This window comes from Telopea speciosissima, chromosome 7 (genome assembly GCF_018873765.1).
Source record: "Telopea speciosissima isolate NSW1024214 ecotype Mountain lineage chromosome 7, Tspe_v1, whole genome shotgun sequence".
In the NCBI taxonomy this organism is placed as follows: domain Eukaryota; kingdom Viridiplantae; phylum Streptophyta; class Magnoliopsida; order Proteales; family Proteaceae; genus Telopea; species Telopea speciosissima.
Genome location: NC_057922.1, coordinates 22834868 through 22859668, shown reverse-complemented (window position 1 = coordinate 22859668; position 24801 = coordinate 22834868). Strand labels below are relative to the sequence as shown.

Below are 24801 nucleotides of genomic sequence, written 5' to 3'. Positions count from 1 at the left end.
CGGACTATAAGATGGGAATAATAATGGCTCGAAATGACCAAAAACTTCCAACTTAATGCATCAACTGTCCCCTAATACGGCTGTGCATGAAAACTGCCCAACAACCCTTTCTTTTTTTAAATGTTTTTGTGAACATGCTTATCAGCTTCTTGTTTTTTCCCCAGAAAATATTAATGTCCTCTTATCGATTAGGGTTCTTGGGGTCCAAATCCCATACTGGCAATAAACACATGCACATGCTAATCAAACTGGTTTATTGTTCTATGGGGAAAGTATCTTTAGTCTGGCAGGATTGGAGTTTCTCTAGTTCAGTACTAAATTTTGCCACATAGAAGAGTTGGCACAGAAATTGACCTTATCTATCTATCTATAAAATGGCCTAGATTGGTCACACGACAAATTTCATGCTCAAATATAATCTATACCCTCCCATGTATCGGTATACCCCTATTAGGTTTTTGATCGATACACCAAAAACTTTAGAGCTGATGAGATGGGTTAAATCAAACCCTTTAGCCTATCCTATACTAGACTAGCCCAATCTAACGCCCATACACTAGATTGAACCCCATAAGGCACATAACAATTCATTTTGGATGAAACTAACATATGGGCAAAGCCTGTGGGATCTACTTATCTACAAAATTTTAACTCTATCCAATCTTCCACGTGGCAAATATTGATGTCATATTAAAGAAACTCTAGTCTTGAAATTACTTTTTCCCTTTTTTAGATATAAAACTGTGTAGAAAGAAAGAAGGTAAAATTATGTTTCTCATTCCTACTCATTATCCCACGGTAGTTCATCTCTGCAACATTCTTCCATTGTAAGCCAGTTTCACATTATTTTTAAGAATCTTTTTTTTTTTTTTTACTATTTAATAAATTTTTAAGAATAAGACAACGGACAATCAAAAGAAAATTACGACTTCCCAGTTCAACACTTTGGTTACAACAAGATGCACCTTTCACAATACGGGGCATAATAATCGATAGAGAACATTTCCCTTAACTGAAGCACCAATTTACACTAGCATGAGGATGATTGATCTCAACAATATCCAGCCCTTCAATAGTTAGGTTAGGTTATACATTGAACTGGTCATGTGACAAGTTTTAAGATCCGGTTAAATTATATGGCCGAAAAAGTTTTTAACTTTCTTTCTTGCATTTGCGCACGTTAGATCACATCTCCTGTATTTGACTTACCAAACAATCACTTTGTTTCGTCAAACAGTGAAATCCATTGGAACTGAAAACATAGCATATGTCCACAGATTTTGAACACAAACTAAGCAACCATGTCTAACAACATAGAAAGAAAGAGAGAGATGCTAGGATCGTACTAAGGACCAAGTAGTAACTACAAACTCCATGAGTCCACAAGTAGACCTCACCCTCCAATATGCATGTTTCATATGCAGACCAAGCGGAGTTTGTGACATGGAAACCCGAAAGGTAGGAGATGATCCACATGGTTTTACAAATGAAGAAACATACGACCTAGAGAGCACCCCATCTGTTTGATGGTATAGGATCAAGTTTACCCACACCCACAATCATGAGTTTCGATGGTGCGTATAGGGTATCATGAAATAGTGGGGGAGTTTTCAACCATTCGTAAATAGGAGAGCAAACATTTATGTCCATTGATTGTTGAACTTTACTTTCATATACACGGTGAAGGAAAACTTTCTCCACTTTATGTTTTGAAAATTTGCCTTATACAACCCCATTTTGGAAAGGCTTCCAAAATGATCCACCATCTTGAGCCACATGGGCAGATAATTTTGTCATTTCAGCTACTGGATCTAGTTTCTGTTTATGATAGTTCCTATTGTAACTAAGAGTAGTTTCTATTTTGCATATTGTAATTAGGATTCCTAACTTAATTAGGAATCCCCTCTTTTGGCTGTAATCTAAACTATATAAATAAAGACATCATGAGCGAGACTGTCAAGTTCGATCCCTCTTGACAGCTCTCCTCTCTTCTTCTCTTGGTTCTGGTCTCTCTTGTTCAATTCTGTTAAAAATTTTAATTTATTCTTCTTCGCATCAAAAAATGAAAATTGGTGGTACACCATCTGGTGTAAATGCATTTGTGTGTGTAGAGGGGAGGGGGGTCTCTAGAAAGCTGACACACCGTATGTTAGCGTAGCATTGCTCTATATAAATATTTGGATTTAGTTTTCAAATGACCAGACAACTGTTCTGCAGTTTTCCCACCCCAAAATTTATTATGGTGACTAGTCTTATCATTTTACCAAAAAATAAATAAAAATAGAGACCATTAAGGCTCGCTATACTGCTCCCTGAACGTCTCCAAATCTGACACATCAACATCCAATAACTACCTAGTTGCATTATTGTATAGTTTTATCAACTAATGATAGTTAACAATTGCAAACAGCTGGGTAATTACATTTCGTTTAGAATATTCTCTATTTTTTTTTTTCTTTTTCCTGTTCCTTTTCTACTATTATCAACAAAAATTACTGTAAAGCAAAGTCAAAACAAATCAGTTTGGAGGTTACATATCTAGGCTTACAAGAGAATTTTCTCTGCTTTCTACTATAGGACTAGCAAGTATACTATTGTCAAAGGACCCTGAGCACCATAAGAACGGAAGTTCAATGAGGCTGCCACCAGGAGTATTGCTTCCCACTCATGGTCTAGCCTAAACTTCCATCCGAAGTATGTTGCCAACCTTTGTACCACTCACCAAGTCCTCTTCAACCATTGATGTGTTGAAACCTCATGAGAATTTAGCCACATACCAAACTCCAAGGGTTTGATCTCTGCTTCATTGATGTCCAGTAGACCTATGGTCCATGCCTATGACAGGGAAGAACTGGCAAGTCAACTTGACTTACATTGCCAATAAGACCAGAGTATGCAGATTTCATTTGTTGCAGCCATACAGCAGCGGGGATTCCATCAAAGCACACGATGCAGGTTGAATGGTGCTCCCTCTTCAGTTTTAACTCATTCTAATCAGATTCTTGGGCAACTCAAAAGAGGTAGACATTGGGAGAGTGCTACCTCGATGAATATCAGTAAGGGCCACAAGCCATGGAATGCCCAACCGTACACTGGACCCTAATCCAATACAGGGTTGAAGACTTCTGAGGCTGTTGATTCCCTATTAGTTTCCTGTCAAAGGGCTCTGAAAAGGGAAGAAAGAAGGCATCTCAAGTACTGGTTATAAAGACACCAAATCCTAGCATTTATCACCACTCTTTCATGTCATTTAAAAGAACCGAGTGGATCCTCCCAATGCCACATATTTAATCATGAAATGTACAACTGAATTTGAATAATCAAAACAGTACCAAATAGGACCTTTTCTCAAAGAATAAAAATCCAGATTAGGAGAATAATTAATAGAAGCAAATCAGATGATCAGATGACCACCAAACTCCAATCGAGTTTAGTAAACAAGGTATAGATCAATTGCTGAAATTCTGAAGTCGAGATCCAAGGGCTGGATCAAAAGATATAAAGCAATCCTAGTTGGACAAGGGGAGGAGTAGAAGTGTAGAACAGTAATTTCACCACTCAAAACAGAATTCAAAAAAAGGGATAGATAGATTAATCGATCTTGAATATATATATTATAAATCTCAGCAATATCAGAGTAGTAAAACCAGTAAATCGATTAAGTATTCAAAAGGACACAATTCAAATTAAGAGATGAGGGCAACAAAGGGATTTCAATATCGCTCCAGATCCACACGTCAAATCTGATGGAGATTCTAATCAATCTCTCTAGAACAGTGAAGAACAGATTGCCAAAATCTGAAGGTATTCTAATGCTTAAATTCTCCTAACTCAAATTCATGCAAAAAAGACTTGCATATAAATCTCAACTAGAACATGAATTGCAGAAAATTCAGAACTTGAACTTACTTGCCAATGGCAGGAAGAAGAGGAAAACAAAAAAAGGGTGTACCCAGTGCACGAGGCTTCTGCCACTGCGGGGTCTGGGGAGGGTCATAATGCACGCAGCCTTACCCCTGCTTTGCGGAGAGGATAGAATAAGAATAAAGAAGAAACACCCGGGCTTCACACCGCAAGGTGGTTGGAAGGATTGAACACCAACCAACCTTGATTGAACACAAGGTTTCCTTGATCAGACACAAGGGATTTCTTCACAATAGGAAGAGGAGCAACAATAGCTTTTCATTAATCAAAATTCGTGTTCAATGCTGGACCCCCTAACAAACTTATACAAAAGACTCAAAAACATATTCCTATACTGAAAAGGAAAGGCCTAACCCAATCCTTAACTAATAAGGTAACCTAAACTGACAAGGAAATTGAAATAACAAAGAAATAAAGACACTTAACTAATTAATCCCGTATGCCTAGCCTATACCCATATTATAGGCCCATTAAAGTGGCCCATTACAATGAAAACCCATATGATTGAAGGCCCAACACATTCATAACCCAACCCAAGGCTTATTTCTAGTAAAACAAACCTATTTAGGTGACTTAACTGCATCATCATGCACATATACGAAGCCAGTTCAAGCGACCTTAAGATGCACAAAACAATGCAATGGCAGCACTAGTATCTTCATCTACTTGCGAAAACACGGTAGTATAACATGTTATGACCGTTTTGTGACCTGTCATAATTGTTAATTAAAAGTTTGGAATGACCAACTGGAACCCTAAAGGCCTAATACACTATCTAGTTATACACTTTAAATCAAATCCTGTCAAAATCACCTGGTTCAATCTCCAAAGCTTCTATGTTGATTTTATTACACAGGAAAAGAATTAAATAATTCTGGGTTTCAGATCTATGATACTTAAATGACAATAATAAAGATAAAATGTTGACTTTGGAGATCCATTTAAGAGAATAATTTTCACTTCTATAAGATATATCTACATAGAATTGGGAAAAAAAAAACTGTAGAATGAAATAAACAGCAAGTCATCAGCTGTTGTAAATCAATTTACAACTTAAGTGATAAATTCCTAATTACCTGTTTTAGCCATGAACAACAGGAGATACACTTGCAACTTACGTCTAAACTGCTACAACACAACGGATTGAACAACTTAATTTCTTACGCAAATCAAGTGATGCTGAACTTGCAAATTGGACATGATCTTCTTCTTCTCAGCCACGGATCAATGCACTGCAATTACAAGTAAATGAATGAATTGTTCAAATAAATATCTCAGCAGAAAAAGATTTTCTTAATTAGGAAAGAGAAGTGCTTCTACATCTTTGTGAAATTTGTGCAAGCAAGGAAGATGACGAATTATATTTCCAGTGCTTGGGGTCTCAAGGCAGATCGCACAAGGTTCTTCAATGCTCTCAGTCTGAAACAAAGGATAACAATCAATAGCAAGGAATCTGCAGGCTTTAACACTGAGACATGACTTTTAAAAGTTTTTTTCCCTCGTAAATGTTAAAACAAAAACAAAATCAACAATTAAAAATAAGTTACCTGGACAGTTGATTGTGGCAAACTACTAATCTGATTTGAAGATGCACCAACATGCTGGTGATTGTTCTCATCAAGGGCCAAAAGCATCTCATAATCACTTCTACAAAAACACAAGAAAAAATACTTTGTCATCGTTTCGGATCAGATGAATTTAAGAAATCCATAATTTTTTGGCAGGCAAAAGAAAAAACATATTTTGGTTGTCTTGCGTGCAATTTTCCCAGAAACAACCAATCTAGCATATTATCTACATATTAAACATTATGTGGAGTCGATAAAGAACCTGGAGAATGAAAGGAGTAAAGATGAAGAAAATGAAGAAAGAACAATGAAGTACCTAAGCTAGAGAACACCCAAAAACATAGACCAGCAAAATCATGACATTGAATTCCAGAAGCAGGAAATAATCTACAAGCAGATACCCTCTCAATAAGAGGTACCAGAGGACTAGGAAAATTTGAATTGGTAAGAGCCTCTTAGTCCTGGAATAAGGGGAACAAGGGGAAAATAATCTACAAGAAGATACCCTCTCAATAAGAGGTACCAGAGGACTAGGAAAATTTGAATTCGTAAGAGCCTCTTAGTCCTGGAATAAGGGGAACAAGGGGAAAATAATCTACAAGAAGATACCCTCTCCTATCAATAAGAGGTACCAGAGGACTAGGAAAATTTGAATTGGTAAGAGCCTCTTAGTCCTGGAATAAGGGGAACAAGGGGAAAATAATCTACAAGCAGATACCCTCTCAATAAGAGGCACCAGAGGACTAGGAAAATTTGAATTGGTAAGTGCCTCTTAGTCCTGGAATAAGGAGAACAAGGGGAAAAAGTAGATAAAGTTAACTGCATCACCTTGCATCCAAGGAATGATAGTCACCATCCAACCAAGCAGGATGTTTGTAGGAACTTAACTGTTAAACATTGAACTGATATTATGGGGGGGGGGGGGGGGGAATGAGGATCTAGAATGGACAACATACCCATTGAATTATGCCCCTTAAAGGACAAGGAATTCTAAACTGCAACATAAGTAATACACTTCTAGAGAAGCCAGGCAGCCCTCTTCCAAATATTCAACCATTTGGGGACATACCCACTCCAGTGACCGGGAAGGCTGGGTGAAGAGAAAATTTGAAGGAAGCATCTAATAAAAACAAAAACCATAACTTTGATACTCTCTGACTTGCTAAAGCTTCTTTCTTTGGACCAAAACAATATTCCACGAAACGAAAGCAAAGAAGAACGCATATCAGAACAAGCCATTTCCTTCAAAACTCTTCACAAATGATGGAACCCATATCAGTTCAAATTGAAACCAAAAGGCCCAGAGTTGTTGAGTAAAAACAAAACAAAATTGAAGGTGGTTGTGGTTCCACTGTTCAACCCACAAAGAAAAACCTGAGTTTCAAGATAATCCATGGATTGCCAAAGGCTGACACTGATAAAAGAGTATCTCAGCTTCTGGCTTAATAATTACCCAACATATAATCTTTTATGGAACATAATCCATGTTTCTCACTGACTCTAGTAAATGAGTAAAATGGAATTATTTTTTCTTCATCAACTGATATCTCACAGGAATACAATTTCATTTATGTACAAAGCAATTCGTGACAAAAAGACCAGTTTCTGCAGCAAACTCTCACCCCTCTGGAGAGCAGCAGAAAAAGTGGGGGTTTCTCCTCTCTCAATCAAGAGTTTCGTCAAGACAAAGAAATAATATAAACCTCCTCCTTAGACAATAGACATGCTTCTCTATTTCTGATTCTTCTGTCCAGCTTTCAGCGGATGGGTTTTGCCCTTCCATTTTCTTACAATGATAGAATACTCATCATTCTCAAACCAACCCCCCCACCCCTCAGGGGAAAAAGTTCCGTACAAACTGTAGTTCAACTATTAATGTGCCCACGTACATTGCATCTGTCAACAGGCTAGGATTTTGAAAAATAGGACACTAAATTAAAAAGGCAGCCATCATAAGCACCAATTACATTATAAAGCTTCAACCACAAATTAGCACACTAATGAACCAAGTGATTACTTGTGCCTTATGAAGAGTTTGAAACTTTTAGGGTGTCTTTGGTATCCATTCTCAGAGTCTATTTCTGGCACAGAAACTATTCTAAGCCCCAACATGGTTGTTTGGCACCCATTCAAGAAACCTATTTCTCTTCCCTGAAAATGAGATTCTCAGAATGGACTAAAAGTCCATTCTCAAATTTCTGAGAAGTTTCTCAGATATAGATCATAAGAGCTGGATGGGAGCCTTCTTGCAGCAGCGACCGTGAGTTAACTCTCTCTGAGTTGCTTGGCTGTGGTGACGGCCTTCTTTTCTCTCACACTCTCTTTCAACTCCTGATGCAAAACAACCCGTTGCCCCTGCCCTGTGATTGCTGATTACGTAGTGCCTTCAATGCTTGAGTATTTTGATCATGGCGTAGAGTTCCAAGTCATATGTAGAGCATCTCCTCTTGGCATCATCCAAATTTTCACTATAGAAGGCAATGGGGGTGATTAGCTTGCATTAGGACTCCTCCAATGCCAGCATGAGAAGCATCCGTTGATAGTGCGTATACAGGGATAATGGATTGCCTGAGTCTTAAGGAGACAGTGCATATGCATGGATTGCTAGAGTCTACAGTCTCCAATCAAGACGTAAAGTTCGTTAGTCACTTCTGGAAAACTCGAGGGATGAAGACAAACACAAAGCTGAAATTCTCTATGGCATTCCATCCCCAAACGGATGGTCAGACAGAAGTTGTGAACAAAAGCCTTGGGAATCTTCTTCGCTGCCTTGTTCGGGACCATGAGAAGACTTGGCCATCTATTCTTGACATTGCCGAGTTCCCTTATAATAGTTCTGTAACCGTACCACAAGCCGTACTCCTTTTGAGATTACCCTTGGCCTACAATAAGGTGGATGAGTTCTTATGGCACGGTTACGGCATGGAGGTACACACTGAGGTTCGTCATCGGATTGCTCTTAGTAATGAAGGCTATCAAGCCACCGCCAACCGACATCGATGATATGTGCAGTTTCAGCCAGGTGGCATGGTTATGGTTCGAATTACTCTGGAATGCTTCCCTCCAGGCACCAACCACAACATGCACCCTCGAAAAATGAGACCATACAAAGTGTTGAAGAGAATTGGTCCAAACGCCTATATGCTTGACTTGCCACTAGAAATGAAAATTAACATCTTCAACATGGCTGATGTCACTCTTTATGTGGGACATCACTGATGAGGGTGATACGGAACAAGTTTACTACCATGCGTGGTGGTAAGGGGTATTACCCGTTTCTCGTAAAATGGAAAGGATGACCAGTCAAGGATAGCACTTGGATCCATGCCGAAGATTTCCAGTGACTTGATCCGGACCTCTACGAACACTATATGTCATTCATCCATTCGTCGGAGATGAATGATTTTAAGAGGGGGGGGAGCTGATGTAGATCCCATGTCTGGCCTACACTACCAACAAAAGAAGAAGAAAACACAGACTCGAGGGCCAGGTCCAGCAGCAACGGGGCCATCGAACCAGGTTCTATTGGGCCAGCATTGGACCAGGTCAAGCCAGCCCAGCAGAGCTTCTAGAAGAGCCAAAAGATTGCTGCACGAAATCTGATACAGCTGGCCTTTGATCAGGCAAACTTTTATTGCTGCCTACTTAGTTTCTAATTTTATTGTCCGCCCTTTTTAGTAACCCTGCATGTTTAGAAGGCTGAATTCAATAAAGCCTTTAGTAGTTTCTATTTTCCATTAGTTGCTATTTTTTTACTTTCTATTTTTGTAAGCTTGCCTATTAAATAGGCAGCCATTGCAATGGAGGAGGACAATGAATCAATGAATGAAATTTGGAGGTAATGCTTGCACTTGACCTTGGGAGGATATTCCCTGTTCAACAGCTGAGATAGCTGTGGGTGAGAGACCCAGGGCGCAGGTTTGGTCTGTAGCACTTACCTTCTATTTTCAAGTCCAACTCAGATCTCAACATCTGGTCATCAGAATTGGCCCCAACTTGGAGCAAGTATTCACCCCAAGGATAGCACTCGATCAACCTTGGAGTCCATTCCCAGTGCTGGTTTGCTCAGAATTGCTTACTTTCTAATTTCAGCCTTTCTTTCTATTTTGAGTTGTGGGTTTTTCTTGGGGCTAGCTTATCCCTAATCTAGTCTTACATTACCCTTCCTGCCCATGACACACAGTAGCACCATAGCTGCACCCACCTTTACTCTCTTTCTCCATTGCCAGCGATAAATAGAGACTGCTGGCAATCACAACCCTTGTTCTTTCTGCTATCTTGGCTGGTGAGTCAGTGACCTCACTGACTCCCCATGCAATCTCTCAGAATCTGTCCTTCGCCACCCCCCTCCTGTAACTCCTCTCATACACCTTCAACACCATTAGATGAGCATCCTTTTAGTTAAAGAAGAATCTATAGATTGAAATCTTTTTATCTTTTTCTTTTCTCTAATATTATTTCTCTTTCATGATTCAAAAATGCAGACAAACAATTACTCTTTCTAGCCCAAAAACCGTTCTGAAATTCACTTCTGAGAAAGAGAATGAACAGTATCTGAGAATGGATACCAAAGAGAGCCTTACTTTCCACGCAACTATTGTTTGCAATTTTACATCACCAATGCTATAAGTTTCAATTAGCCCGTGTGCTCTCCCTCCCTTTTCTCCCAGGGGTTATGAAGTGTCTCAACAAGTTCAAGCTCATGTTTTCTTGTCACTTAAAAAAAAGGAACATATCTTCCTTTTCTAAATTTTTCATCAGCAATAAAAATTTATCAACTTCAAAAGCGTAAGAGAGGGAGAGACAAGCTCCCAAATAAACAAATTTAGGGACAATTCAATGGTGGGAATGTAATACTACAAACCATATGTCATGGATCCAGTTGCCAAGGAGGTCTAAAATTCTCTCTCACTGGTTATTGGTTAAGACAGCACAATTTATAAAGAAGCCATACCATAAAATTATAGATTAATTCACAATGACAAAAATGCTTACTCATTGAAATCACGTTGAAATAAGTGACCATCCAGTCTCATGTCATTACCATTGCCAACTGCGGTTTCCAATGCTTCCAATATATGAATTCTCTGCAAGACAAAAGGAAAATTTTGATTTTCATGTACAAGTGAATAAATACATATACAGAATCTATTCCGCCTGCTACTTAAATACTAACTCTACATGTTAACTGCAATATCCATGTATTTGATTTTCCAATAAGAGAAGTCCTTAACAACCCTAAATTGTGAGACATCAAAAGTGGGCAAGCATTCATTTCCAGTTTAACTGGAAAGTCCTAACAAATGAAGACCATTCTAAATTAAAGTTTCACATCAAACAAAGAAAAGGGCAATCTTAGAATTAATGATGAGAAAGTTCAACAATTTACCTTACATCTAGAACTGATTAGTATGCAGATGGCTGGGACAGGTGATACACTGGCCGCAGAACCAAAGTATTCTTGCTAAATGTAAGGTTTTGTTAACCTCAAATAAATAACATTACAGGTGTGCCTCATGTCTGAACCATAGTTGGTTAAAACACAAATGGCAAAAAAACTTTGTTCGATACGTCGAGTTTAAAACGACTCAGAATTGAATAGGATGGTTAAACATTTCAAGAACTCAAAAAAAAAAAAAAAAAAACAGATGGTATAGGTTTTAAAATTTCAGATTTGAAAAATAGGGGACCAAAAAAGCGACAATATACACAAATTGTGGGACCAACTCATGTCTTATTAGTTAAATATTAATATTTGATATGTGGGCCAAAAGCCTATATAATAGTAAATTATTTTTTGGAGAATCAAGATTTAAGTATTTTAAAAGTGCCATTTTTTCACTCAAAAAACATAAGCATTCGTTGTTTGCCATATCTTTTGGATCATTACGGAAAATGTGTTTAAAAGGGCAAAAAAGGGGTTTCAAACACGTTTTAACTAAAAATTCTGAATACACCACATAACATCTTGGACATCAGAAATCCCACAAAATAGGAGTAAAAGATAATCACCCAGAAGCTTACAAACTAGCATGGACCAATGCCTCATCTCCCTCATGTCCAAATGCAAGTCTCTAAAGATCTCTCTTTTGGCTTTTGCTGATGATCTCATTATCTTCTCTAAAGCCGACTTCTCTTTGTTTCACTCCATTTTGTCCTGTTTGTGCCTTTTTCAAAGTTTATTTGGTCTCCGCACCAACCACTTTAAACCTCTCCTTTTCCTACGGCCATCAGTAAGGTTGATTCGTCTACCTTTAGAGAGATGACTGGGTTCTCCTTGGGACGCCTTCTGGTCAAATATTTGAGTTTGGCTTTGATCCCTTCCAGGTTGACTGCCCACCACTGTTCCCCTGTCTTGGATCACCTCCGCAAAAGATTACAGCTTTGGAAAGGGAAGCTTCTCTCTTATGCCGGCCACCTAGAGTTGATAAAATCTATGCTTTTTTTTTTTGGGTGATTATAAAATGTATTGAAGTACCAAAAAGGGAAACAAAAGTCCATAAGGACAACAATACAAGCCCATAAGGCCAGCAAAAAACTAGATGACAAAAGCCCACATGGGCAAGATCAATGCAACACAAAAGCCCACATGGGCTTAAAACAAGAGCAATGAAGCCCATAAGAAAGAAGAGGGGAAACAAAGACAATTCCAGTAGGGTCCCCCAAACCCTAGACAACTGATCTCAACACATCTTCTTCCTAGCCGTCAAGAGGAAGTCAGGAACCACCGGCAAGAAGGCAACCAAGGCAGAGGGGCGCCGGAATTGCGGAGGCCGGAGGGCCACGGCCAAACGAACAGCTGGCCTAGCGAGGGAGACCGCCATGATGGAGGGCGCCAGCCTTGTGGAGGGCAACAGCGAAGATGCTGCCGGCCGAGCAAAGAGGCAGCCTTGCGAGCAGCAGCCTTGCAACTGGCAGCGAAACGGCCGAAGGCCGAGCGAGCCAGCGTAACCGGCAGGAGGGAGGCCAAGCGAGGCAGGCAAACGCAAGACAGTAAGCCAAACACGCAAGAGACTAATTGGTGGAAGGTTGCGATCGCCGGTAATGCAGACGACGACAGCGGAGGAACTAACGAACGAGGGAGAAGCAGAGTCGAACAAAGTTGACGGAGAAGCTTTCCCAGTGAAGCATCTACCAAGCGGGTGCTGCCAAATCGAGCCTAGGATCCAAGGGAAATGGCAGGCCTAGTAGAAGAGGCGACCTACCAGGCGGCAACCTTGCAGAGCGAGCGCCGAGAGACACCCGTTCGAGAGACTTCAACCTGTGCAGTTACTGCCGAACAAAGGAAGAAAAGTGGAGAAAGGGGGAGGAGGAGGAAGAGAGAAGGAGAAGGGAGAAGGTGAGGAGCAGCCTGGCCGTATCGGTGGCCAAGGGTTTAGAAAAATTCTAGGAGCATTGGGGTTTCCTGCGTTCTTTTCTTTCATTCTTTTTGAGATCTATGCTTCAGTCTTCTTACATCTACTAGTCTGGCATTTTTGGGCTCCCTCAGTCCACTATTTCGAAGTTGGAGTCTCTCATGGGTGCCTTTCTCTGGAATGCCTGTGATACCACCAGATTTCTCCACCCTCAGTCGGGCTTCTGTTTGCCTCCCCAAAGATGAAGGGGGCCTTGACTTGAGAAGAATTAAAGATGTCAATCCTACTGGTATTTTCAGGCTGATTTGGACATTAGCGGCTAAACGGAAGGGTGTGTGGGTTAATTGGGTCTACTCCCACCCCCTATACAACGACTCAATTTGGATTGCTCCATCCTTATCTAATGCTTCCTGGGTCTGGAGGAAGATCCTGAAGCTCAGACCTCTTGCTTATGGTATTATCAAATCTCATACTGATGATGGATCTTCTACAGATTCTGGCTTGACCACTGACACCCCCATGGAGTTCTTATCTCAGTCGGAGATACAGCTATTTTTAGTTTTGGTTATATTAGATTGGACATAGTTTCTGACATTATTCAGGACGATGGTTGACCTCCCCACTCTTCCCCCTGACTGCCATCTGGAGTACTCTGCCATGCATTCCCAGAAGGCCTATTAGTATTGGAGATATTGTCTCTTGGTCTGCTTCCTCGTCAGGTCTCTTAAGTACCAAGTCGGCTTGGGACGTCATTAGGGCTCGTGGCTGTATTAAAGTCTGACACAAGTTGGTCTGGTTCAAGAGCCGCATCCCTCGTGGCCTCGTCACAACCTCACTATCTGGAGAGTTTTCACCCGCTGCCTCCCAACTCAGTAGTCTCTCCTTATCCACCGGTAGATTGTAGTCTCTCCCCGATGTTGCCTTTGCTGGAATGCCTCTAAAGAAGTGGATCACCTATTTTTCAATTGCCCATTCTTATCTACAGTTTGGAATGTTTTACTAGCCAAATGCTGCCCTAGAAGAAGAAGGATTCTTCTCTTTCACAGAGAATGGATCTAGATAGACATGGCTTTTGCTGGGAAATCCTGTTGTGATACGGTGGGAAAATTAGCTTTTGGTGCTTCTATCTCTCATATCTGGCTACAGCGTAACCTTAGAAGGTGGACCGACCACCAAGGCTAGATCTTTCCAGCAGATTCGGAATTCCATTCTCTGTGATGACAAATCCAAGATTTCTAGGTCTCCAGCCCGGTGCATTGATTCCCCTAGTATAGGCCAATTGTAAATTCTTGGGGTCTCTCCCCTTCTATTTTACAAGCCCATATCTCCCCCTTATGTAAAGGCAGGGCTCTGTTTGTTGTATTTGCTTGTTCTCTCCACCTTTGGTTATGAATTTTTTATTCACCCAAAAAAAAAAAAGATAAACACATTTATTTGGCATGTTAAGAATTGTCAAATCACAGAATTCATGAGGTCAGCATTTTAAAAATTACAATCACATCTGTGGAGAGGGAAGGGCTCAAAACATCATACAAAATAAAAATCATTTTTCACATAGTATAAAAAATTCATACATTGGCATTTACTGGTAATGACAGGCTATGCAAAGTTATACAGCCAATTCCATACTTTGTGAAGAATAATTATTAACTAAGCAATCAGGCTTCAAGGTGTGCACCTAAGTGACTAAGGCGACGGCCTAATAATGGCTTCAGCTAGGCTTACCTCTCATAATTTTGTTTAGTATGGTAATTGATGGAATTACGAATGGTATTGGTGTTACAAGTTTCTTTGTAGGAGAAGGGGCTAAATATAACAACCCATCTATAACGCAGACTGAGAAACCAAAAAGTATTAAATAGTTTCAGGAATCTTCACAGATTCCTAGGTAGACTATTAAATAGTTGCAGGAATCTTCACAGCTTGCAGCTGATCTGATCTAGTCAGGGATATCCAACAGGTACTGAAGAACCGAGAACAAAGACAAAGGAAGGTTGAAGAGAAGAAAGAGAATCTACTGGCAAGGTGCCACAGGAAATAAGGGAGGAAAATGAGGGGGGGGAAGAGAGGAGAGAGAAAAGAGAACAAAAGGAGGGGAATGGGGAGCTCTCACGACTACTTTTCAAAACATAATTCTTAACCCATTTGATGGGGTATGGTTTACAGTATTTAAATAAGAATATACAACCAGAGTTCTAGTCAATCTAAACTTCCTCAAGTAATAATCCAAAAACAATAAAATAAGATTTCTAGAAAGAAAAAACTACTCTCTAATCCAAGCTTATGCCAGATTAGGCCCAACTTCTAGTGACAGTAATGTAAAACAATAATCTACTAAATAATAACTAATGGACCCCATATAATCTTATCCATACATTTAATCCCGTTTACAGAATTAAGACCCCAAATATGGGCTTATAAAATAGGTCCATTGCATAAATAAACCCAAAAATAAGAAGCCCAAAGCCCGTTAAACCCCATCTATGGGCCAAAATGAAGTCTTTCTAGGCTCAATTAAGCAATCTCAACTGCATCACCACCACAAACTGATTGAGAGAAGGAACTCATATTTGTGTTTACAGTTAAAATTATCTTTTTTCCTTTTTTTAACCTATATGGGTATATATATATATAACCACACAATCACCAGCGCCATCTCGGTGGTCCTACCTGTATCCTGTCCCAGGTTACCAATTGAGTTTATTCAGTATTTCTATCTAATATATATATTTTATTTTTATTTTTTTAAATTTTTTTTTTTTTTTTGGGGGGGGGGGGGGTCCTATAGTATCTTACTGCCCAATGGGACTTTAACTACAGCTACAAGATATTTTTTTAACCAGCTACAAGGGGGATGGAGGGATGGGTGCCTTATGGCACAAATGTGAAACAGAAGAGTCAATCCCATGACCTCCTGGGAGCATGCACTCTACTAGCAAGCCACCAACCAACTGAGCAAGCAGTTGTTCACTCTATCTAACAATATCAGTTATACATTAGCCATAATAAATATTCAAAAAAAAAAAAATTTCCAATCTCTGCTTAGAAATTTACTAAAGATTATTGATCTTTTCTTAAGATTCTATTCTGATTTCCTTTTTCTCTTTGGTCGGTATTATTCCGATATTGCTGATGAAACCACTCATCTAGAATATCTGATCCTTGTGTGATGCTATACTTCTACATAATTAGAGACTGACAGGAAACTTAGAACATCAACTAAACTAGGCAATGTCAGACAGAACCTTGAAGGGCATATGGGCCATATGGCTAATATTGCCACAGTAACTACATATGTAGCCAATGTAGAGTTCCCTATAATGTGGATGTTTGGATCTACCAAATCAGCCCTCCACATGGCAGAAAAAACACCCTGCAAAAGCAGGATTTGAAGCCTGCACAGCATCATTAAGAAAAACCTTTGGTCTAAGAAATTATCAAACTGGAAAAGAGTGTCAGAATTAAAATGTCATCTAACAAACATTAAAATTTTCAAATAACCAACTAAAATCAAATGGATGACAGACAGCTATGAAATTAATACCGTTTCAAAATCCATATTTGGGGGAAACTGAAGACTCCTTCCACTAGATGACACCATAGGAGAATGATTGCGAAATCTAGTCCTCAACCACCCCGTTCTTGCAGAACTAGGAGCTCGAGCACGGTTTGCTGACCCAACTGAAAGGTTCTGGAAAGATTGAGCTGGATATTGTCTATATAGGTGAGACATTGATGAGTCTCTCTGCATGAAACAAGAATCAAATTAGTCTTTAGGACAGATTATAAAAAAGCCTGACAAAGCAAACCTTAAAAAAAAAGAATAATAGTGGCGAACTGTTTCTTACACAGTTTGTTTAGAAAGCCTTTTTAAAACGGCCTTAAAAATCTGCCATGTGGCAGGTTAGCTGGATCTCAGACTTTGTTGTTGTATGGTCCACATCAGCCATGATTTCTGGTAAGGTTATTACACCACAGGGCACTATCAAAAGGTCAATCTCAGTCAACAATTGGATGTTTAGGGAGAAGATCCAATACATGGTGGAGCATTTGTTTGATTTTGCGCTTGAAACTTCAGAGATGGCCAATCCACATGATCCTTTATCTATCCAATAGTATTGTCACATCATCCCTACTGATTTGTTCATGATTTGATGGCTTAAAATGGATGAGAGAAAATCAACTAGATGGTGTCCATATGGTTGAGATAAGCCACAAAAACTAACATGTAGACTACCTAGAGGTTTCACATCCATCCAATGGTTGAATTGTCAAGATCAGCCATCAATGTGGCTCCAAAATGGTGGACAATTAAGAGAAGCCCCTCTAAATAGGATCGTGCAAGACTTTTTTTTTTCTATAATAATGATAAAAATGGATAAATGATCATGATGATGATAATACGATTTTTTTTTTTTTAAAACAGCAGAAGATATTTTAAGCACTGTCATTTCATTGGTAAACTCTGCACACAGAGAGGTCCACTTACGGGATGTGATGAAAGTGGATTCCCACGATAAGATGCAGGCCGAGCATCCTCCTCCTGCTGTAGTGTCCAGGCAATATTTGCATCCAACTGTTGATGGGCAAATAAAATATAGAAAGCATCTACTCAGCGTATAAAGTAAAGAACAGCTTAACAACATATAACATGACCACCAAGTATGAAGAACAACAAACCTCTCCAACAGCTCCTGGCAACTCAGAATAGAGTTGTTCTTGTAGTTGTTGGGCTAATATTTCATCAGCTTCCATTTGTCTTGCCCTAGCATCTGAGTCATTATCAACCAATTGACTTATATCAAAAGAGTTGCCACCTCTTGTTTCAGGGGACAACTCGTCAATCACTATAACTGGACCTGAATTGCCACGGTGATGAGGATTTCTTCTTCTAATTGATCTAGCATTAGGAGGTTCTCCAGATGACAAAAGATAAGCACCGTCTGAATCATTAGGAGTTGAAGTAGAGCATGCACCAAGATTACTGCGAGTTGAGCCCTCTTTCTTCTGCCATTTCATTAGCTTGTTTGCTCCACGTTGTTGACCCTTTTCTCTAGCCGACTCAGACATAACACTAGAAGATGATTGAGCTAAAAGTGAAGTAGGACTATGCTGAAGAGAGGACTGATTGCTAACTTCAACAAGGTCAGTTGCCGAGCCATTTTTTACTACACTCACATGATCCTTATTTTCTATTATGTTAAAATGTCTCTGATCACTTCTGGAAGGAAAATCAACCTCATCAAATGGTGGTACGGATGCCATTTTGGAACGATTACGGGTGCTTCTCCAACCACCAATACCATCAAGGCATCTGAAAGCATTACCACTGCCATATCTGATTCCATTATCCTCTTCCGCATGATTTACAGAACCTCTGCAGAAACATGTCATGCTTTCAATAAACATGCCACCATGATAGCAAGGAAGTGTGAAGTTGGTAGGGAAAAAAATTGTGAAACTAATCCATCATAACAATTTGGCTGCCACAGTTCAGGATATTAAATAAGAAAACCATCTAGAAGGGCTAACAACAGGAACTCTACAAATCCGATGATCAGTCAATTAAATCATTCCAGTGTTCAGAAGATGGTTAAAGAAGTCTAGAGGATCACAGTACTGCACTTCCACCCATAAAAATTGCATGCTTTACATAAATTGCCAAGACGTAGGTACTATACAATGACACAATCAGACAAATATTCATTTGCATGCCCAAATATGTCTTTCGAAAACACATAAAAGAAGCTTTTAAGATGACTCACCCTTAAAGTTACAAACTTTCACAAAGACATACAGTTCTATCAGTATTTGCATTCTGTAGCAGTGGTTACCTAACCACTGCCATAAGATGGACTAACTGAATAATAAAATGTACATGCTAGTATTACGCAGACATACTTGGAGACTTGTCCAAAAATGTAAATCAAACTTTTTGATGCAGATAAAACACAGAAGTGGGCTTATTTAAGTGGATATAAGCCTTGGGTTGGGTTACATTCGTGTTGGGCTTTTGGTCCAATCACCAATGGATTTTCTTTGTAATGGCCTGAAATATGGGTACAAGGTAGAAATACGGAATTTACTAGTTAGTATAGTTATAGTCCTCTTTTTTTTTTTTTTTAATTGTTGTTAAAGTGTTTTAGTTAGGCTGGATTGAGTCCAGCCTTGTTTAAGCTGTTTCTTTCTTATTTTATAGAGAGCTTTAGTAACAGTAGACTACCTCTATAGCAAGCTAATGGCTGAAGGACTTTTAGACTTAGTTTGTGTCTTATTTAGGGTCTTTTATTTTAACACATGTAAGGGCTATTCCCAACACAAAAATTTTGACGAATTAATGTGAGGACTTCGCTTTGTTTTGGTCTGTGTATTCAGGCTTGCATCTATGGGATTCAGGTGTGTTTACTCTTGTGGGATTCAAGAGTGTTTAGCTGCCGTGGATTCAGTAGCAACCCTAATAGATTCCTGGTGGGTTACTGGTGGGTTACTGGTGGGATTCCAGTACTGCAAATCAAGTGGAATTCCTGATTATATCTTTCTTTTCTTCTCTACTTTTTCCCCGCCGATTAAAGTTAGTTTCTGACCTGTGGTTCTACTAGTTCTTCTTATTCAATTAAGTTATGTTCTGTTATGCTGAAACAGCATTCTTCTAGCTAGGTTATTGTTCAATCTTACTTCAGTTTCTGTTCTGAAAGGCTTTCACTAGTTCTGGTTTCAGTTATGATGTCAAAATCTTTATACTCCCAATTGAAACTTGAAATCCTACTGAAACTAAATTCTGGAATTTCAGAAAAAGTTTTCTGCTTTAACTTCTTAAATCCAATTGCAGTCGCTGTTTAAGATTTCATAATTCATACTACTGTTTAGCTCTTAATCAGATTCTGGTTTGAATCCTAACTGTTATCAATTTCTGGAATCCTATTTAACCTAAACTGGTACTCTATTATATGGCCTTCTTTGAATTCTGGTCCTTCTTTGAATTCTGGTTTAAAGCTCTGTATCTGTCCTTAAATTCTGAAGAAATTTAGTTTTTCCTATTACCAATAAATGGAGAAGTTGAAAAAGAAAAAGGAGCTATGGATTCTCGCATAATTCATTTTTATGGTCAGACTTCAATGTTTCCTTTGGGTCATGCCTGTCACTAAACAACTCCCTCGCCAAAAAATTGATACAGTTTAAGCCGGGGTTTAAACCAGCCAATATTGGCATCCCACCAATAGTTTGCTTCATCTGACAACAGTTTCTGAATCCATAAAATAGAGTGGCAAAAGTCAAGCTTCAATCAACATTAAAATCGTGGAAAAGGGTTTAACCCTATACATCATTATATAGAATTGAATATTAAGCCTCATACCCAAGAAACGAAACCAAAAACTCCTAGTTGTAGGCCACTTGGAGTGTCCTAATCCATACAACAACACCGAAACAGAACCGAACCAAAGCAGAAGGAAAGTTAAAAATAAAGAGATAAAATAAGGATGGATTTATAAATCCTAATCCAACCCAGCTACCTTGCATCAAATAAGGAAAAGAACAAAGACTAGGACTTTGATAACCCTACAACCCCTCCCCCCACAACTGGTTTTGAGTGAACAAGCTAACACCCAAGCCATGGGTTGGCCTGAACCAGAAATTGGTTCAGTTAAACCACCAGGTTCAAAGGGGAATCGCAGAACCTTTGGGACTTGGCCTGGTTCCTACGGTGGTACTTGTAATGGTACTTTTGATCTGCATCATCTAGGCAGTAGAGGATGAGGATCACTGATCACTCTCAATCAGACTACTGAGACAGTCACACATTTTCTGCCAAAGCAATCACTTTTCTAAGTGAAAAAAAAAAGGGAGAAAAGCTTGCCACCAAAAAGAAACTACAGACCATATTACATGATGGATACTACCCTACATGCATATGGCACCAACAAGATCTCTCTCTGGCTAACTCATCCACTAGAGTATTAGTGCATTACTAGACCTAGTCCCCCCACTATAAAAAGATGTCCCCAACATGAATGAGGGATCTGGCCTTCCTAACCAAATGCGAGTGCATCTATAACTGCGATAGCTGTTCAAGATAGTTGAAGAGAGAAAGGAGGAAATGAACACGATAGGTTAATCAGGAGAAAGGGTCATCCGAAGGTGGATTAAAGGGGATGCAACAGAAGTCTGAAATAAGCATACTAGGGTCACAATTGAGTGGTTGAAACAATTGATCGATAGTGCGATGATGGAATAGCTTACTAAATAGCTTTGATTAAAGCCCTTCCAACCACCAAGAGAAGATATGTTTGGATGGAGGACAGGCATCAGAATGCAATAAAAATACTGCCACTACTAAGGAATATCAATCAGGACAATGTAACATTGTATTTCTTGATTGATAAGATTAGGTTCCTTTACAGGGGGCGTAAGGCTAAGATAAATAAGTCGTAAAATACAACAAACTTCATGCCCATTTTAAAAAAAATGTTGTTCCGTTACATTATATAAATTCAAACATGTCAACTTGATTATAAGAAGGAAACAAGACTGGAGGAACTGAAAAAAGAAAAGAGATAAAGGAGGATAAGGAACCAGGAAGTTTTCAAATGAAAATACACTTCTCTGATTAAAGATTAAGAGAGTAAAAGAGAATAAAGGGAACCCAGAGCCATATTAGAATTACCTCCATGAAGATATTCAGAGAAAAATTAAAGAACAACATGGGAAACATGATCCAACAAGCAAAGGGTATATAACATGAACAGAAGTATGATGGAAGCATTTGATTCAGTCCAGAAAACGGAAAGGCAAAACAACTTCTTAGTTGTTATGCAATTTCACAATCCAGCTCTTAGAAGTTGTTACAGGAAAGAAGTTTCCTGTGTCTCAACATCTAGGAACCTAATCAACAAAAAACAAAGAGCATTCGTCAAAATTGCACTACCAAACAAACAACTGAGTGCTATGCATGTAAATGCATGTTATCTAGGACAGTCCATACAGTTGAACAATCCATGAATAAGGAGAAACACTAACAAATACCAAAAGAGAATCTGAAATGCTGATGAATTTGTTACCTGCTTGACAATTGCATGCCTTCCACATTATGCTCTTCTGCTGTATTTAGATCTCTCATTACCCTTTTTCCTTTATCTCTGTCAGCCAATTTGCCTTCAGAATCAGGTCCAACAATGCTTATTTGACACGATGAACCCTCCCCATTGGAGATCACTCCACCAACATCAGCCTGCTCACCATCAACAGAACTCTTACCATGGTTCTCAGAAGTTTGTTTAGCCCTTGCAATATTAAATGGAGAGATACACCCATTACGTACGAGCCTTTTTTGCCCTGTTCTCCTAGGTGACATAATAGGTTGCAGAGACTCTCTGGTATTTGGACGAGAATCATGGGTCCATTCAATATTTTTCATGTGATCCGAAGCCACGGCAGTAACCATATATGTATCATCTACTGTTGTTGCCCCTTTGCAGTCATTGCTGGGTGCTCTTGAAGAATTTGCAATGGCATGTAAGGATGAACAACCATTGACTGCTATCGAGCCTCTACTTGCCTCCTCCCTAATAAAATCTTTCAATTTGCCACATGCCTTTTCAGGTTTTCCAGTATGCTCATGTTGTCCCGCCAAATTTAGAACACCATTCTTATTTACGCAAGCAGAATGTCTAAAAGGAACCTCAGCACGTAAGCCCTTACCTTTATCTAAGTTAATGTTCCCTGTAACCGTCTTCCTTTTTGTATTTCTACCACTAATAGTGTTTGGAGGGATTTCTGGGCTCAACAAATTTATCACTTCTCTATCACTTCCAGCTCCATCTATAATTTTGACATCAGATGCTGATTCTTCAGCAACGCCAGAACAGTCAGCACCAAGGTTAGCTCTATCATCTCCATGGCCACAAGAACTAAAAGGCACATGTTCTGCACGTTTAGGTTGTGCAAAAGGTTCAGACTCCAACCGGGGGTTTTGGTATGCCAACCTCCTGAAGAGATGAGCATTTTTGGAAACAGAAGTGGTGTCTAATGAGTTAACAATGGGTGAACTGCCATGCTCGATTACATTACCAATACTTGGATCTTTCCATGGATGAGGAAAAAGTATTTTGTTGTTGCCACTTTCTGTGATCACCTTGCCATGGCACCTCAGCTGATTGGGGACCCCTCTATACAGCAACTCAGAATTTTCAGAATAACCAGCTACTGATGAATTAACATCCTTCTCACCACCTACCATGTCATTCTTAAGGATTGCAAATCTATCCGGAGTGTCAGGAACATCCATTGCCAAATCAATGTCCATATCATCCATATTCTGCAACTGTTAATTAAAAATAAAAAGAATAAGAAGAAAAATTAACACCAAACATTAGATTGAAATCTACATATCAAATGTCCCATTTTTTCTCACTTAAACAATATCTGAAGAGAACAATGTATTCCACAATCTGAAACCACAAGCTCATCAGCAGTTTTCTCCGAAAAACCATCAAATTATTATATTATCCTATTGATCCATAATCAGATAAGAAAAACTGTGACGTCTAAGTAACCAAAGAAAAAAAAAAAAATACAATAAGGAACAAATAAAGATTCAAGATCCAAAATTAGACTTAAGATTTGGTGAAATTAAGGAGGGGGGGGGAACTGGAGTACTAAAAACAAGCACAAAGACCTCTCTTTCTCTCTCATCATACAGGTACGCATTATATGGACTCAATTATTGCAAAAAGTACTAACAAGAACTCCAGTGATTTTCTCCAATTCGGTTTTTGTCAAACAAGATGGAATCTTTTACAAGAAAATAATAAGAGTATTAACAGTAAAATAAATCACTTTTTTAAAAGTCCAAAAAATGAAGAAAAAATCAAAAGAAATTCAAAAAGGGGAAAAAAGAAAATCCAATGGAACCAAGGCAAGAAGATAACTCAAGGATATTTTCAGGTTAAAAATAGTAGTAACAGATCCTAAAATAGATGATAAGATAAAGATCAAAGAAGAAAAAAAATTAGAAAAAGTAAAGAAAAAGATAACCTCTTTTGGTTCTTCGTTGAGATCCAATAATTCCATAAGCTTCGAAGTAGAACTAACGATAGAGACATCCAAAGCAGATGGAGCCATACATCGAAAAAACGATCTCCTTCTTCTCTGAACCCACCGTGTCTTCAGCAGAGAGGCATACGCAGTAACAGAGTGTTACAGGTGCAGAAGCTTTATTGGTTGGATTCACGGTATTATCCTGTACCCTTTCGCTCTTTCGATCGGAAACGGAATCAGCGTACGTGACAGAGAATTGATACCGTAAACCAACTGAGATCGTTGAATTAGAATATTCTATATCGGTTCTCAGAGTCTATAACGGTGGCGTTAAAACCCCAGCTTAGTTCGACTCAAAACAGGGCAAGGTTTAAAAACCTGGAATCCGGATCTGGATCGGTTCCGGCGATTCCGTTCCTATCCAGATTTGAATCGTGGTGGGGGTGATTTGGCAAATCTAAACCGTTGGATGAGTGATGCTAAGAGCTGGTGATTATGACACGTCGATTTTGAGAGTCTTTTCTTTTGATTACGTTATTGCTTTTGCTGCCAACCTAAACCAGAGCCCCTTTTTTGAAAAACAGAAAAGAAAAATTAGCTTCATTTCAACGCGAACAAAGGTCCATTTGGATTGGCATTTCAACGGTAGGTGTGCAAGCATGGTCGAGCCAAGGTTAAAGAACCTGGAATCAGAACCAGAATTGCCAAAGGGTCTAAAAAGGGTTTAAAATTTTAAAAGAATAGATAAAAATGGAAAGTTTTCTATTGTTCCCATATATTTATTTTAGGCCTGGAGAATTTCAGTTAATTGGAGTCTGGTACATGGATCTTTGCCCTCCAATACGCTCTATTTAAAGTCATACATAGTACAAGACCTAGACTATGCATGTCCTTCATCACAATTTCTCCTATGGTCATTT

At 39.0% G+C, this 24801-nt stretch overlaps 1 protein-coding gene across 4 annotated transcripts; it reads right to left on the bottom strand.

Moving 5' to 3' along the window:
- Window positions 1-4817: 4817 nt before the first annotated feature.
- On the bottom strand, window positions 4818-24032 carry LOC122668917. Of its 4 annotated transcripts, XM_043865490.1 has the most exons (10): window positions 23879-24031; window positions 22354-23165; window positions 21904-22263; window positions 17528-18242; window positions 17337-17423; window positions 16392-16592; window positions 10488-10579; window positions 5472-5571; window positions 5245-5343; window positions 4818-5156 (listed from the first exon to the last, which is right to left on the bottom strand). In XM_043865490.1, exons 1-10 carry the CDS (start codon window positions 23963-23965, stop codon window positions 5094-5096), a joined length of 2616 nt encoding a protein of 871 aa, XP_043721425.1. In that variant the 5' UTR covers window positions 23966-24031; the 3' UTR covers window positions 4818-5093. The 4 variants fall into 4 exon arrangements, with proteins under 4 accessions (XP_043721425.1, XP_043721422.1, XP_043721423.1 ...); XM_043865487.1 differs by having other exon boundaries at window positions 21904-23165; window positions 23879-24032; XM_043865488.1 differs by having other exon boundaries at window positions 21904-23159; window positions 23879-24032.
- Between the last annotated feature and the right edge of the window lie 769 nt (window positions 24033-24801).

Coding starts and splice junctions, on each gene's coding strand:
- LOC122668917 (XM_043865487.1), bottom strand. CDS start 23,965: ATGGCTCCATCTGCTTTGGATGTCTCTATCGTTAGTTCTACTTCGAAG. Junction 17,424..17,527: donor TGCCAGGAGCTGTTGGAGAG/GTTTGTTGTTCT, acceptor GCCCATCAACAG/TTGGATGCAAATATTGCCTG. Junction 10,580..16,391: donor CAAATATGGATTTTGAAACG/GTATTAATTTCA, acceptor TTTGTCTTGCAG/AGAATTCATATATTGGAAGC.